Here is a 15,209-nt window from a genome sequence, read left to right on the forward strand (position 1 = left end):
TAATATCCCTGCCCCACTTGGTGAATATATATTGAAAAACATCTGGATAAAATTAAATGTTGAAAGAATTATCACTGAACCTGATATGCAAAAATCAAGAAGACATCCATTAAATGGACCACATGTGGCAAAATTGGATCATAGGGAACAAGTTGTTATATCACCAATATGATGTCTAAAGCAAATGAGCTGGACCTGACTAGGTTAAATGCGTCCAAGGTTGTACCTCAATGTGCTCCATATGTACAAACTCTCCCTAAGGGGTGGGCAGAATGCTTAAAATTATGGTATATTGAAAAATCCATAAGGAAAGGGACTCCAAGGGGTGTATTGGAAACTGTCTTGGGTGGAACAGGATTAGGAGTTGGAATACTGGATGCTACAAATATAGAGGTATGGGCAACAAACCAAGTTATGTTACAGGTGAGATACAAGAATTGGGGAAGCCCATCAGTGCAGCCTTGTCAAAATTAGGAATCCGGCAACAATTATTTTCTAAAATACTGTCAGTACGGCAACAGCAACGTGAAAAGGATTTGTTATTTTTAGCAGAGTGTATGAGATCAATACAAGAAAATGTGTCTTTAGCAAATAAGTCAGCAACTGGCCATTCAAATAATCTGGGAAGGCATGCAAGGAAATTTGCCTTTAGAAATAAAAATGTTGTGTGGGAAAATGTTACAGTAGGGGAGACACAATTAATGGCATGGTGGAAATTGGTAAACTTTACACTAAATAAAGATCAAATGGTTCTACGAGCATATGTAGTAACTGTACAAACCAGTCTCACTACTGATAGATATCCAATGGTACCCGTGGGAATCCAGTTAACAAAAAAATTGGTTATGTATTCTGCTGATCATCACTCGTGGGCACATAAAGAACACCAACAATACAAAACTATTGACATGTTTAGTGTGTGGCCCATGAAAATGTGTGAGAATCAAAATTTACAAGAAAGAGATGAATGTTTCCATGTTAAAGACAAAGGAACTCAAAGATGTATGTTTGATATATTCACTGAACAAAAGTCAGCTCTTGTGTATGCAGGAAGGGAATGTGTTTGTGTTAGGAGTCATTGTCCAATGGTAATAGTAGACGATAATGAATTGTATTTTATGACTTATTTAGTTAATAGATGTTTTTGCAATATTACAAAGATTAAAGGTTGTGATTTTGAGAACTATGTACCTGTATGGAATGTAAACTAATTGAAGTTACATCTAGTTGGCAGATCAACTGATGAACTGACCCTGATGACTCAGCCAGCCAGTTCCAGGCAGTGGGGAAACAAAGGATGGATGAGAGAAGAGGCTGAGAGGCGAGGAGGCCCAGGCGACCTATTTACCTGGGGCAGAAGACAAAGGATGGAGGTGGGACCAGGGAGTGGGGGGGGGGCAAAAGGGGCAATTGCCCAGGGGCCCAGGTGATTTAAAAGAGGGGAGATGGAGAAGTGAGGGGTGGGAAGAGGGAGGGATGGAGGCAGGCCTGGGCGACTCATGGCCCAGATGCTGGGAGTGGAAGGGGCGGGACCAGCCACTTTCAGTTGCTAAGATGCTGCTCTGCAGCTCTGGGCAGTGGCTGCCTGAGAGAGCCTGGCTGGGGAGGTGACTTCCGCTCCCTGCCTGGGCTCAAGTGCCAGGGTCCCCAGCAGCTGAGCGGGGCAGGGAGCAAAAGCCGACTCCTCCCCAGCCAGGCTCTCTCAGGCAGCCACCATGCAGGGCTGAAGAGCAGTGTCTCAGAAGCTGGAAGGGGCCAGAGCAGTGACTGGGAGGGGCCAGCATTAAAAGTGACACCCTTCTGCTCCCCACTGGGGCTCCTGCCCACCAGGGAGAGTGGCAGAATGTGCTGGGGGTGGGGGCACGTGCAGTGGGAGGACAAAACGCCTCCCCCTGGCAGGTAACATGGGGCAGCGAGAGTGCGGTGGCCCTGGGCTGGACATGGGGGGGGGGGGACGGGACGGACACGTGACCTGCCCTTTAGATCGTGTCCCTCCCCCCCCCCCCACTATGGAGAGGCACCAATTGTATATGGGTTTCCCTCAGGGGAGGGGGCGGAACAGGGATCAGAAGAGGTGGGGTAGGACATTGGGGGAAGCGGCCTAGGACGGAGCGGAGGGTCGAGCATCCCCCAGGAAATCTGGAAGTCGGTGCCTATGCTCCTGGAAGCATGCAGGATGGTACCGGCAGTGGCAAAGGCAGCCGGGTGGGCATGTGGAAGCCCTGCCTGTGCCGGACGAGTGTGCCCAGCAGCGCAGCCGGCAGCTCACTGGGTACCAGCTGGGGCCCAGTGAGTGTTCTTCCCCGGGGCCCGGAATTGCTGTTGGTGGGCCTGGGCAGGACTTGGAGGATGGTGATATCGGATGCCCAGCTGGAAAGAGGGGGTTTCTGGGCTGGGAGGAGGGAGCAGCCAGAGCCCACCTGGAGGCTGGAGAGACCTAGATGTACTGTGCTGAGGGATGCTAGGCCTGAGGCCCTGAGAGTTTCCTATGCTGTGTTCAGACATTCAATAAACCCTTCTGTTCTATGCTGGCTGAGAGTCATTCCGGTCTAGAGAATAGGGTGGAAGCCCCGGGTGTCCAGGGCAAGTGGACTCCCTGAGGAGGCTCATGGCAAGAGACAGGCGTGCTGAAGGTTCAGAGAGGTGCAGTTCCAGGAGGTGGAGGGGCCTATGGCTTAGCCCCTGAGATAGAGTGGAACCCCAAGAAGGACTGTTGCACTGAAGGGGGTTCCTCCTAGGGACCGTACGGAGCCAAGAGAGAGCACAAGTCCTGTGAGTCTGTGACAGATGTTCTTAGCCCTTGACCTCTTTGGATGGCACAACCCTGAGGTCCACTTCCAACGTGTCTGTTTGCAGAATGAATTGCTTTGTGAAGTTGTGGTAAAAGAGAACTGACCCCTGGATTAGCTGGTCCTTTAAGGTCCTGAAGGCCTTGTCACCAGTCTCTGATCATTGCATCTCCTTGGGGTTGGTGTCTTCCACCAGGTCAGTAAAGGGGGCGACTATTGTGGCGAAGTCCCATACAAACAGCCTGTAATAGCTGGCCAAGCCTGGGACATACATGCTTTTTGGTTGACAGTATTGGACAATCTGTCAGCACCTGAACTTTTTCCACCAGGGCGTGCAGCCAGCACCGCTGCACAATGTACCAGAAATACATTACTTCTCTCTGTCCTAGGTGGCATTTGGCCAGGTTCATTGAACACCACACTACCACACAATTCCTAACAGGTCCCCAAACAGCAGGGCCAGATAGTGTAACCCACACACCTCCTGGTTGTGGTGTTCTGTCCCATCTAGTGTCACCCAGACCACTTAGGAGAGAGCAATTAATGAGTCTGCTCTACAGCCTTAGCTAACAGCCCACTGGCTTTTAGCTCATGGAATAGAGGCTCATGCACTAAGCTCCAGAGGTCTCTGGTTCAATCCCACCTGCCTGCCGGGTCTGTCAGCGTTACAATAGCCCACCGTACACCACAATGCACTATTGTGGCTCACTGCTAAAGTGCTCTTTCCACGCCTCCCTCAGGTGAAATGAGGAATACTGCAGCAATAGCCATGCAAACCAGTTGGAAAAAAAGCAAGTGACAAATGTCCTGAGCAAGGAAACAAATCTGGACTAGTGAGTGGTTTCTAATAAAAGTTTAATATTATATTATAATTTAATAATAATGCAGGTTGGAAACAGTACATATCTTCCTCGAAAAATAACTGAAAGAAATGGATTATTTTTCCAAAAAGTTTTCTGGAATTTTTTTAATTAAATTTGATTCACAATTTAAAAAATTGTTTTGATTAAATTCAGATTGAAACAGAATTTTCTTTGTTTTTCAGTTTTCTGTTTTTCTTCCTCTTTCTTTTCCTTACCCCCTTTTCTTTTCCATTTGGAAACCCCCACCCCTACCCCAGGATCCAGACCTGCTGCTGGCTGCTTCTGGGGCACAGCATGGTATTGGAACATCTAGGGACTAGCCTGCCTTAGTTGGGCAGCACTGCTGACGGGACTTTTAATGTCCCAGTCAGTGGGGCTGACCAAAGTCGCCACAACCCAGTACCTTATATTCCGCGACCCAGTACTGGGTCACGACCCACAGTTTGAAAACCACTGCTCTAGCTGCCTGGAAGTTCTCTGTGGGTGTCAGTAAGAAATTGCCCTGTGGCCAGAGTAGCAGCCGTGTTAGTCTGTATCCACAAAAAGAACAGGAATACTTGTGGCACCTTAGAGACTAACATCTGATGAAGTGGGCTGTAGCCCACGAAAGTTTATGCTCTAATAAATTTGTTAGTCTCTAAGGTGCCACAAGTACTCCTGTTCTTTTTTTTGTTTGTAAGTTGCCAGCCATGAAGCACCCTGCACTAGCATTGGCCTTCCTGCTCAGGAGTGGCGGGTGGGGAAGGACAGGAGAGATTCCAGGAGCTGGTGGGGATGCAGCATCCTGCAGGGATTTGGGATTGCTGCAGGAGCGAAGCATCAAATAAAAGGGCTCTAGGGCTGATGGGCCCTTGAGAGGCTGCCCGGAGCCCTGGATAGCAGTCAGGGGGCCAGGTTTCTCTGCAGCTCTGTCCATAGGCATGTGCAGCACATTTCATTAGGGTGTGCACCCAGGGAGCCGTGTTCTAGCCCCACCCCCATCCACTCCCTCCCACTTCCCACCCCCTGACTGCCCCCCTCAGAACCCCCAACCCCTGCTGCTCCTTATCCCCTGACTGCCCTCTCCTGGGAACCTGCCCCTAACCATCCCCCAGGACCCCACCCCCTATCTAAGCCTTCCTGCTCCTTGTCCCCTGACTGCCCCCTCCTGAGACCCCCACACTGTAACTGCCTCCCTAGGACTCTACCCCCTACCTGTCCCCTGACTGCCCCAACCCTTATCCACACCCCTGCCCCTGGACAGACCCCTGGGACTCCCACACCTATCCAACCGCTCCCCGCCCCCTGACAGGGCCCCCAGAAATCCCAACCCATCCAACTTCCCCTGCTCCCTGCCTGCCCCGACACCTCTCCACAAATTTTGGTGGTGCCCAGAACCCACCCCCGCCCAAACTCCACCCCCCACCTGCCCAAGGTTCTGGGAGGGAGTTTGGATGGGGGGAGGTCTGGAGTGCAGGCCCTAGGCTGGGGCAGGGGATTGGGGTGCAGGCTCTAGAAGACAAATTCAGGCTCTAGAAGGGAGTTTGGGGATGGGACGGGGTGCAGAGGTGAGGGGTGTGGGTGAGGCCTGTGGCTACAGATGAGGAGTTTGGGATGTGGGAGGGGCTCAGGGCAAGAGTAGGAGTAGCTGAGGGCTCTGTTTGGGGCTGGGGGTTTTTGGGTGTTAGGCTCAGGGCTGGGGCAGAGGGTTGGAGTGCAGGGGGATGAGGGTTCTGGCTGGGGCTGGAGACAAGGGGTTTGTGGTGTTGGAGGGGCTCAGGGCTAGGGTAGAGGGTTGAGGGTGCGGTGGGGGTGCTGAAAGCTCTGGCTGGGGATGTGGGCTTCAGGGTGGGGCAGGGCTGGGGATGAGTTTGGGGTGCAGGCAGGCTGCTCCGGGACAGGGGCCAGAGAGGAGGACTCCCTCAGCCCTTTCCCTGCTGGCAGCAGCAAGCTCTGGAGGAGGAGCCCCCCTTTTAGGCCCCCCCCCCAGCAGCACACTCACCCCCTTCACGGTCATTACATGTGCTCCTAGGGCCCCTCTCAGATCCAGGAATCTCCCTCACCTCCCCCATGGTGGGTGCCAGGGGGTGCTGCGTGCACCCCCTCCCCTGCTGTTGCCCCTGACTGTAGCCTCACTGGGGGTGAGGGATGGAACTGCCTCCTTGTCTAGCATGGGGGTCCCCCTGTGCTGGTGAAGGGTCCCGCAGGAAAAGTGAAGGGTCTGAGGTGGAAGGGCAGGCCCTGGCAGTCAGTCTGCCCCGGCAGTGGAGATGGGGGGCCACTAGGACCCTGCGGCAGCTGTTGCTGCAGGAAGGCTGCATGGGAGAGGCAAGGACGCTCTGCTCCAGGGCCTGGGGAGGTGTGTGGGGGCAGCAAGAGGGGGCTGGGGGAGAGCGGCAGGTGCGGCCGGGGGGACACCTGGCCCCAAATATTGGTGGAGCTGGTCCCCTGGGCCGACTCCACTCACCCCGCGCCGCTGGGGCCAGCGGCGATGTAAACACGGCTGCGCCGCCATCATTGTCTGCAACTGCTGCAGCCTCCTCCTCTCTCCCCTGCTCCAGCGGCGGGGGAGGAGCCGCAGGGCGCCTGGGCGCCCGCCTGCGCCTCTGTCTCCGGTTCAGTCTCTGGAGGTTCGGCGCCGCTCAGGTGGGAGGGAAGGACCATGGCTGGGCTTTCTGTCCCGGGGCAGCGCAGGGAGGGGTCTCCTTAGCTGTGACCACCAGAGGGCTCTGGCTGTTGCTAGGCTGGGGAGGCTGCTCTCTCTTTCTCCCTCTGTTTTATCTGTCAGGGGCTGAGCTTTCCGGGTCACACGCTTCTGCCGCATCCGTAAATGACCTGAGAGCCCGGGTTGAGCCGCTGCCGCCACCGCTGCCGCCCAGGGGTGTGTGCGCGGGGAGAGCCCTTCCCCAGCGCCCCTCGGGGCCAGCCGACACCAGCCCCTGAGCCGGAGCCTGCAGGTGAGGGGAGAGACCCGGGGAAAGGGCCGGGGCCAGGCAGGAAAGTGACTCTGCACCAACGGCCCCTCCTCGCCCCAGCTCTGCTCCCGGGGGGAGGGGCGGGGGTCTGCGAGTCCCGGAGCTGCCGCCCTCCCTCAACCCCCCCAGGCTCTGCCCCCCTGAGCGCCTGCAGGAGCCGAGCCAGCGCCGGGAGAGCGACCAGCTTGGGCCGGGCTAGGGACCGAGTCTAGGGGGGAAGGAGAGAGACTGGAGGGGGCACCAGGAGAAATTATAGACTTTCTGAAAAGATTTCTTCAGAAAATATTTTTATTCCTAGACAAAATGTAAGCATTTTAACTTAATATTTGAACTACTGAGTAATGTAACAGTGTTTAAAAGTTAATACCAAGAGTAATTTAGTTAAAATCCCAGCTGATTCAAAGAACAAAGAGAATCAGTGAAGGTGATAAACCTGGTAGTTTCCTTATGTTTGACTTTTTTTCCCTCAAAAATCTATCATTCACTTATAACAATTAGACATATCAAGCTGGATTTTCAAACACAGGTGCCTACCATACCATTCATAATATCATAGGTAGTCGTGTGCCTTTCGGAAGAGCTGAGCAGTCAGAATCTACCATTGAAGTCTTTGGGATTTGTTTCTTACTTTGACAGTTTGATGTGTTAAAACAGTTTATACTGAGGCACCTTTGTATGATTGTTACTTGTATAAAATAATGTCAATTGTTGTTATTTTTTGAAATGTTAGCCCAAGGCCCAGCCCTTTTCATTTGACACCAGATACTTAAAATTTCAAAGATTTTTGAGGCCAGAAGGGACCAGTATGGTTGTCTAATGAATTTGACCTGCTGCATCACACTGGCCAGGGAATTTCTGTGTGATTCCTGCATCCAGCCCAATGATTTAAAGATTTCAAGTGACCCACTTTCCACCAACTCCCTGGATCAGCTCTTAATAACCCTGTTAAAAGTGTTATTTCCAGTTTGAATTTGTCTCACTTCAATGTTTAGCCACTAAACCTTGTTCTGTTGTTGTCTGCTCATCATGTAGCTACTTATAGACCATGATCAACCTTCTCTTTGGTAAGCTAAAGAGATTCAGCTCCTTAAGTCTCTCAACAGAAGGCAGGTTTTCCAGACTTGGAATCATTCTTGTAACTTTTTTCTGAATCCTTTCCAAGTTTTCAAAAATGTGGATAACCACAACTGGAGACAGTATTCCAATGGTGGTCTCTCCAATGCCATATATTGGGGTAATATCACCTCTTCAACTCAGTTATCCCTTTACTCAAAGATTGCATTAGGCATGTTAGCCACATTGGAAGTGCATGTTCATTTGGTTTCCACTATGACCCCTAAAGCCCTTTTATTTAGCAGAAGTGAGAAATTATAAATCTGTGCTTAATTTCTCTCCTTTATTAATTAGTTGATTAGAATCATAGAATATCAGGGTTGGAAGGGACCTCCAGAAGTCATCTAGTCCAACCCCCTGCTCAAAGCAGGACCAATCCCCAATTTTTGCCCCAAATGGCCCCCTCAAGGATTGAACTCACAACCCTGGGTTTAGCAGGCCAATGCTCAAACCACTGAGCTGTTGTTTCAAAGTCATCCCTATGGGCTTTATGCCAGGTGAACCCTGTCACATGAGCCAAAATAGATTATCAATACTTGTTTTTATTGTGATACTCTTTGTTGTTTTTATTGCCAAGGTTTTCAAACTAGGTAGAGTGGTTGACGCTTGGACTCTCTTTATTTTTTATTTCCGGCAGACGGTGGGATCGTGAGGGAGAAGGAGGAGGATAATCTTGATCTAAATGTCCAGAGGAAGGGGGAACCTCATGAGATGTCACTAAGCAGATCCAAAGGGAATGTTTCCCAGAGTTCACCCCAGTGGAAATTTTACAGGAATAAGCACAGGCAGGGAAGACAGCAGGGGAACCACTCCAGTGGGGAGAGAGGGTAAACACACTCACCATCAAAGAGACATCAGGCAGCTCAGAGATGACATTTTTCTACCAGCAAACCCCATAAAGAAGAAAGATAAAGCACGTGTGCTGACTAAGGGGCGAGGCTTTGCTCACAGCTCAGACCTTAACTGCTGTCCGAGGAGCCACATGGAAGAGAGAATCCGTGACTGTCCTGAGCATGCAAAAAGTGTCGATGCCAAATCAGCTCTTACCCAGCCTCAGAGGACCTACATGGGAGAAGAGCCCTGTGTAGCTACTCACTGAGGGAAATTGTTCAGTCAGAGCTACCTCCATGTAGAGATCAGAGACTCTGCCCTGTTTAAATGGAAACATTGATCATTTGTGGGTAGGAATGGTGGTGGGAGATAGGGCAGAGAGGATGGAGCTGTGTTTGTGGGTTCAGTGCTGATAGCCAGTGAGCACAGGAGCTGGATGACTTGTTTGTCAGATAGATCATAGGCAGAGGGAGCAGGTTCCTAAAGAGAACTCGCTGATTGTGTGAGGATTTGTGGGAGTGAACAGCATATGGCAGGAAGTGAGCTGGGGGTGGGGTCTGCTTTTTATTTCAGTGGCCCTTGTGATGTGAGCTGGATAGTCTCAGTGCAGTTCCTAGTAGGATAGGTATCCACATAGGAAAAACAATGACAGGATCTGTTGTCTCAGCAAATAGGCCAAGGAGTGAATGGGCCCCAGATAATGAGTTCTTTGCTGCTCACCTGGTGTAACAATTTGTGAGGACCTGCATGGAGAATAACTCTTTGCAAATTATTTACTCAGCAAATTATTCACGCTCTCTTCCTGTTGGAGACAGCAAACTGGAAATTCCTCTGATCTACTACCTGTGTGAATTCACTTGACATGTTTTTTGGGGTTTTTTGGTAACTCTTTGGCTGGATGGTGAATAGTTTGTAACAATATTTGATAGCCACAGTCAGCTGCTTTGGTTAGTGGTGATTAGACACATGGTATTTTCCAAGTTCCCTGGCACCATAGGAATAACTTGTGACAAGGAGAGGGGTTGAAGAAGCTGTTGTGAATGTCAATTTAGCAGGGTAGGAAAGAAGAAGATTAGGAAAGTAGATCGTTTTAAACTTCTCCCGTAAGGCACCACTGGCCTCACTTCTGGGGTGCCATCTCTGGATAACTGAGGCTGCTGTCAGATTTATTGGCTGGGTGCAGGATATCAATGTAACTTTCTCTTGCCACATCTGCACCCCGTAATTTCATGTGCATCCAGGGTCCGGTCAGAGTGTCTCAGTGTCAGGGCTTTAGTGGGGATTTAGGAGTCCTGTCCTTGTTCCTCATTGGTGTTAAGCAGGGTTTTAGGTTGTTTTATATATCAGCCTTTACCACTGGCTAGCACACAATGAAGAGAAATAATCATAGCAGCAGAGGATGGAGAAAGTCCTCTGCCAAACAGCCACGCTTAAGCCCCAGGCAGCATGTGGCCAGCCTCAGCATTGGCACTGGTCTAGGATTGTCGTCACAGCCATACATGTCTGCCAGCCGCCGATCACCACGATCCACCACACAGAAATACTGCTTGGCTGAGCCTGCTGTATCCGGTGTCATAGGGGAGTCAGGCACTGGGGGACCCCTCTTCATCCCAGATGAGGTATTGCAGGTTGTCATGTCTGAGGCCGATGAGGACGGAGCCAGCGTGGCTGGGGAGGCAGGCTCATCAGAGGGTGACACACTTTCAGGCTACTCCTCTGGGGTGGACAGGGAAGCTCCCACGGAGCCAGCTACCCCAGAGGACATGGAGGAGGAGGGCAGCACGCAAGAAGGGGTAGCCCAGCATCAGACGCTGATAGCCTCATATTTCACCAGTGTCCAAAAGCAGTATGAGTTGCCCATCTGGAGTGGGGGAGACCTCAGTGCTGGAGCTGGGGAAACCACAGGGAACAGCAGGGCAGAGTGCAATTCCCACAGCATCAGCACCGTGCCTATGGTGGCGACGCAGGGCCCCGGGCCTGGGAGATACCACCGGCAGAAATCATGGGTCTGGGAGTATTTCTCCATTGACCCTGGGAACCCGACCCGTGTCACCTGTATGATCTGCCAGCAGATGGTCAAGCGTGGGACTGACCCCAAGCACCTGGGCACGTCGTCGCTTGGCAACCACATTAAGCACAACCACAGTATTGTCTACATGCGCCAGAAGAACATGGAGGGCCAGCAGCCTGGAGTGGTAGAGCCCCCCCTGACACCACACGGGGCTGCACTGAGCAGGCAGCAGAGTGGCACTGGCTGGGCCCCCAGCATTGCCAGGAGACCTGGGGGCACTTACACCCACCTGTCCATCGATGAGAGCCTGAAGAGGGGCACCAAGTACCATCGGGCCCACTCCCGGGCACTGGCGCTGAACTCTGCCTATGCCAAGATGCTGGCCCTGGACCTCCTACCTTTCTCCCACGTAGAGGGCGAGGGCTTCAGGGAGATGATGGCGGCGGCCGCCCCCCGGTGGCAGGTGCCCAGTTGCTCCTTCTTCTCCAAGAAGGCAGTGCCGGAGCTGTGCCGTGTAGTAAAGACTGCGGTGCTGCAGGCTTTGGGGGGCTGTGAGGGTGGCCGCGTGCACCTAATAGTGGATATGTGGACCAGCGGGCAAACCACTGACTACATGTCCATCAGTGCCCACTGGGTGAGCATGAGCAACAGCAGCATCCTGCGCCAGCATGCCACCCTGTACATGTGCGGCCTGGAGAAGCAGCACAGCACTGGGCATGTGCTGGAGAAGCTGCAGGGGGTCATTAGGGAGTGGCTCATGCCCCTCTCCCTCTCATCGGGCTTTGTGGCCTCAGACGATGGACAGCGGGTGCGGCGAGTGCTGCGGGAAGGCGGCTTCCCCCGTGTCACCTGCCTGGCACACTGCCTCGGCCTGGTGGTGCAGGAGTTCCTGCATAGCAATGAGGAGGTGGACCGGGTGCTGGCAGCGGCCAGGAAGGTCTGTGCCCACTTCAGGCGCTCCTACACTGCCCGCCACCTGCTCTGGGAGCTGCAGGTGGAGAATCAGCTGCCACGGCACCAGCTGAAGAAGGAGGTGGCAGTGCGGTGGAGCTCCACCCTGCGCATGCTGGAGCGGCTGTATGAGCTGCGAGCTGCTGTCCAGGCCTTCTGCCGGCGCCATTCTGCCCAGGCCCAGCGGGCTGGCGGGCTGCACATGGCCCAGACTGACTGGCCCCTCATCCACATCTTGTGCCACATCCTGCGGCCCTTTGACGACGCCACCAAGCTGGTGAGCGGGACTGATGCCAGCATCAGTCAGGCCATCCCGCTCATCTGCCTGCTGGAGAAGAAGCTGCTCTCACTGGTGCAGCAGTATGAGGGCGAGGAGACTGGCCAGGCGCTGGCCCACAGCCTGCTGCAAACCCTGCGGGGCAACCGACAGATTGCTGAGATCCGCACTCAGGAGCACTATGTCCTGGCCACCTATGTAGACCCCCGCTTCAAGAACAACATGGCCTCCTTCGTGCCTGAAGGGGAGGGTGGTCTGCACCGCTGGACGCAGAGACTCATTGACAAGGTGGCTGAGAACATCCGGGATGTCCAGGACCATGGCACCAGCCGGAGACAGACACAGCAACAGCGCAAGGGCAGTGCCTCAGACCGGGGCAGGTCCCTGTGGGACAGCCTGGAGGACTTTGGCCTCATCAGCGTGGCCCCGGTACTACTGGACTCAGCCAAGACCCAGGCAGCCCAGATTGTGAAAGGCTACCTGCAGGACACTGTGGTCCTGTCGGCCAGTGCCGAGCCCTTGCTGTATTGGCAGCTGAAGCGGGACATGTGGCTGCCCCTCTTCCAGGTGGCTGTGCAGCACCTGAGCTGCCCCCCCTCCAGCCTCTATTCTGAGCAGCTCTTCACCACAGCGGGGACCATCGTGCGGAACAGGCATACTTGCCTCTCCACTGGCAGTGTGGAGAGCCTGGCCTTCATCAAAATGAACAAGCATCTGCTCCCCCAGGAGTACCAGGTGCCAGAACATGCAGCCGGTGCCAGGGACAAAGCGACATGGAACATGGAGGAGGAAGAACGGGGGGGGGGAGGAGGAGGAAGATAACATGGAGGGACTCTGACCACTGGTGTCACCTACTTAATGTCCTTGGTGGTCGAAACCATCCCTGGCCCGCGTCTTTGACACCGGGAGCCTACGTTGCCTTTCTTCATGGAGACCAATTGTACAATACGCTTTCATGTGCATTGGTGTGAGATGGGTGCAGAGCACAGCAGTGGGCACTGGTGCCAGTCACCATCTCAGAACTCATTCCTCCCTGGCTTTTGTCTTGGTTGTGGTTCATGGACATTTGTATAGAGCTTGGCAAAAGGTTTCAGTGAAATAGTTCACCATGAAATGCGGTTTGGGGCAACTAATGACAAATTCAGGTCCCATTCAGCAAATAGTTTCAGCTGAAGAAAAACAAATCAGTCAAAATGTTTTATTTTGAAATTTTCAAAACAAAATATGTTGACCTTTTATTTCAGAGTGATGTTTCATTAGAAATGTAGCTGGATTTAATTTTTTAAAAGGGTAAAAACACTTGAAAATGAAATGAAAAACTGGAAAAAAATTGCGTCGGTTTGAACAAAATGTTTTGCTTGGCCAGAAATGGCATTTTTTCCCCTGATTTTTTGATTCATTTGCTAAACTGGAAAATCAACTATTCTCTCAGCTCTACATTTGTATTCTGCTGCAAAGGACAGGTGTGGGAAGAGTGGCACCATGGTTTTCACTGTAATTACCATCATCTGTCTAGTGGTATATCTGTGTATATACCACCAGGCGGAAATATATATATATTGGAGTGTTTTGATCTGTCATGGGAAATTGTTGAGTATTCCCTGGAAAAGGGCAGTGTTATTGTCCACTTTAAAACACCCCATTGGGACCAGTAAATAGACAGCTGTGAACCCCTTGGCACACGTCAATGCTGCTGCTGACAGAGTGCTTCAGTTTATGGGCATCAACTTGTATAAAGATTTGGTCATCTACATTCCTGCCACTGGCTTGGCCTCAATGGTCTCTAGTCAACAGGCCATCAGCAAGGAAAGCTCTAGTGGAGGAATGTGGGGTGGGAAAACAGCAAAGCCATTTTGGGGTACAAGGTCAATTATCTCTTTGGAAGCTCTGCATTACGGGGCCTCCTGGCCTTCGATTTACATGACCTGTTAGCAAACTGGCTGCAGAAAAACATGCCCTAGCAGTGATTAGATTCTGGAATCTTTTTATATACAATCCCATGTATGGCTGGTCTCTGAAATGTTTTAAGAAAATGACCTGAAAATTAAGGCCAGTATTTTCAAAAATGAGATGATTAAAATTAGGGGCCTAACGGTGAAATTTTCTAAAGGGTCTAAGCACGAGTCTGACTGACTTTTCTGTGGAATTTGTGCTCCTAACCCCTGGAGGTGCTTTTATACAAGAAAATGAATTCAAACTGGGACAGGGCTATGAGATGATCAGGGGAATGTAGAGCTTGTCTTACGAGAGGAGATCAAAGAGCTTGGCTTGGTTAGCTTAGCTGAGAAGAGGGGATGTGATTGCACTCTTTAACTATAGCAGAGAAGTGAACAGCAGGGAGGGAGAAAAGCTATTGAAGCTAATAGACAATATTGGCACAAGAACAAATGGGGATAAACTGGCAGTTAATAACTTCAGGCTGGAAATTAGAAGAGAATTTCTAACCACCAGAGAAGTGAGGTTCTGGAACAGACTCCCAATAGGAGGAGTGGAGGCAACCTAACCAGTTTGAAGATGGAGCTTGATAAGTTTCTGGATATGATTATCTGATTGGGCTGCCTGCGATAGCAGGGGACTGGATTCGATGATACACGAGATCATAGACCCATAGGGTTAGAAGGGACCTCAGGGGTCATCTGGTCTAACCCCCTGCCAAGACAGAGGGCTATCCAGCCTCCTTCTGAACCTCCAGTGAAGGAGCTTCCAAGACCTCCCCAGGCATCTGTTCCATTGTCCTCCTGTTCTTACAGTGAGGAAGTTTGTCAGGAGATTTAATCTAAATCTGCTATGCTGCATTTTGAACCCATTCCCTCTTGTCCTGCCCTCTGTGGCAAAAGAGACCAATTTTTCTCCATCTTTTTTATGGCAGCCTTTCAAGTATTTGAAGACTGCTGTCATGTCCCCCCTTAATCTTTTCTTTTCCAAACGAAACATACCCCATTCTTTCAGCCCTTGCTCATATGGCTTGCATTCCATCCCTTTGAACATCTTTGTTGCTCGCCTCTGGATTCTTTCCAGTTTATCTACATCCTTTCTATGCATTGGTGACCTAAATTGGACACAGTACTCCAGCTGAGGCCTAACCAGTGTGAAATAGAGCTGTACTATCCCCTCCCGTGACTTGCATGCTATTCTTCTGTTAATGAACCAAAATTGCATTTGACTTTTTTTGCAACAGCATCGCATTGCTGATTCATGTTGAGATTGTGACCCACCACAACTCCCCGATCCTTCTCAGCCATGCTGCTTCCAAGCCAGTTATCCCCCATTCTGTATTTGTGCATTTGCAAACTTGATCAGTATGCTCCCTTTCTATGAAAATCTCACTGTACCGCCGTACATTTATGTAGGTGCCTAAATCTGGTTTTAGGTGCTTAAATTTGGACAACAGTCTTTGAAAATAATGACAGACATGCAGCC

At 51.4% G+C, this 15,209-nt stretch overlaps 1 protein-coding gene across 1 annotated transcript; it reads left to right on the top strand.

Moving 5' to 3' along the window:
* Positions 1-6,314: 6,314 nt before the first annotated feature.
* LOC144274249 (zinc finger BED domain-containing protein 6-like) lies at positions 6,315-14,818 on the top strand. The gene is made up of 2 exons (XM_077832909.1): positions 6,315-6,588; positions 8,357-14,818. Exon 2 carries the CDS (start codon positions 9,921-9,923, stop codon positions 12,609-12,611), a length of 2,691 nt encoding a protein of 896 aa, XP_077689035.1. The 5' UTR covers positions 6,315-6,588; positions 8,357-9,920; the 3' UTR covers positions 12,612-14,818.
* Positions 14,819-15,209: the final 391 nt, after the last annotated feature.

Source organism: Eretmochelys imbricata, chromosome 14 (genome assembly GCF_965152235.1).
Source record: "Eretmochelys imbricata isolate rEreImb1 chromosome 14, rEreImb1.hap1, whole genome shotgun sequence".
Lineage (NCBI taxonomy): Eukaryota > Metazoa > Chordata > Testudines > Cheloniidae > Eretmochelys > Eretmochelys imbricata.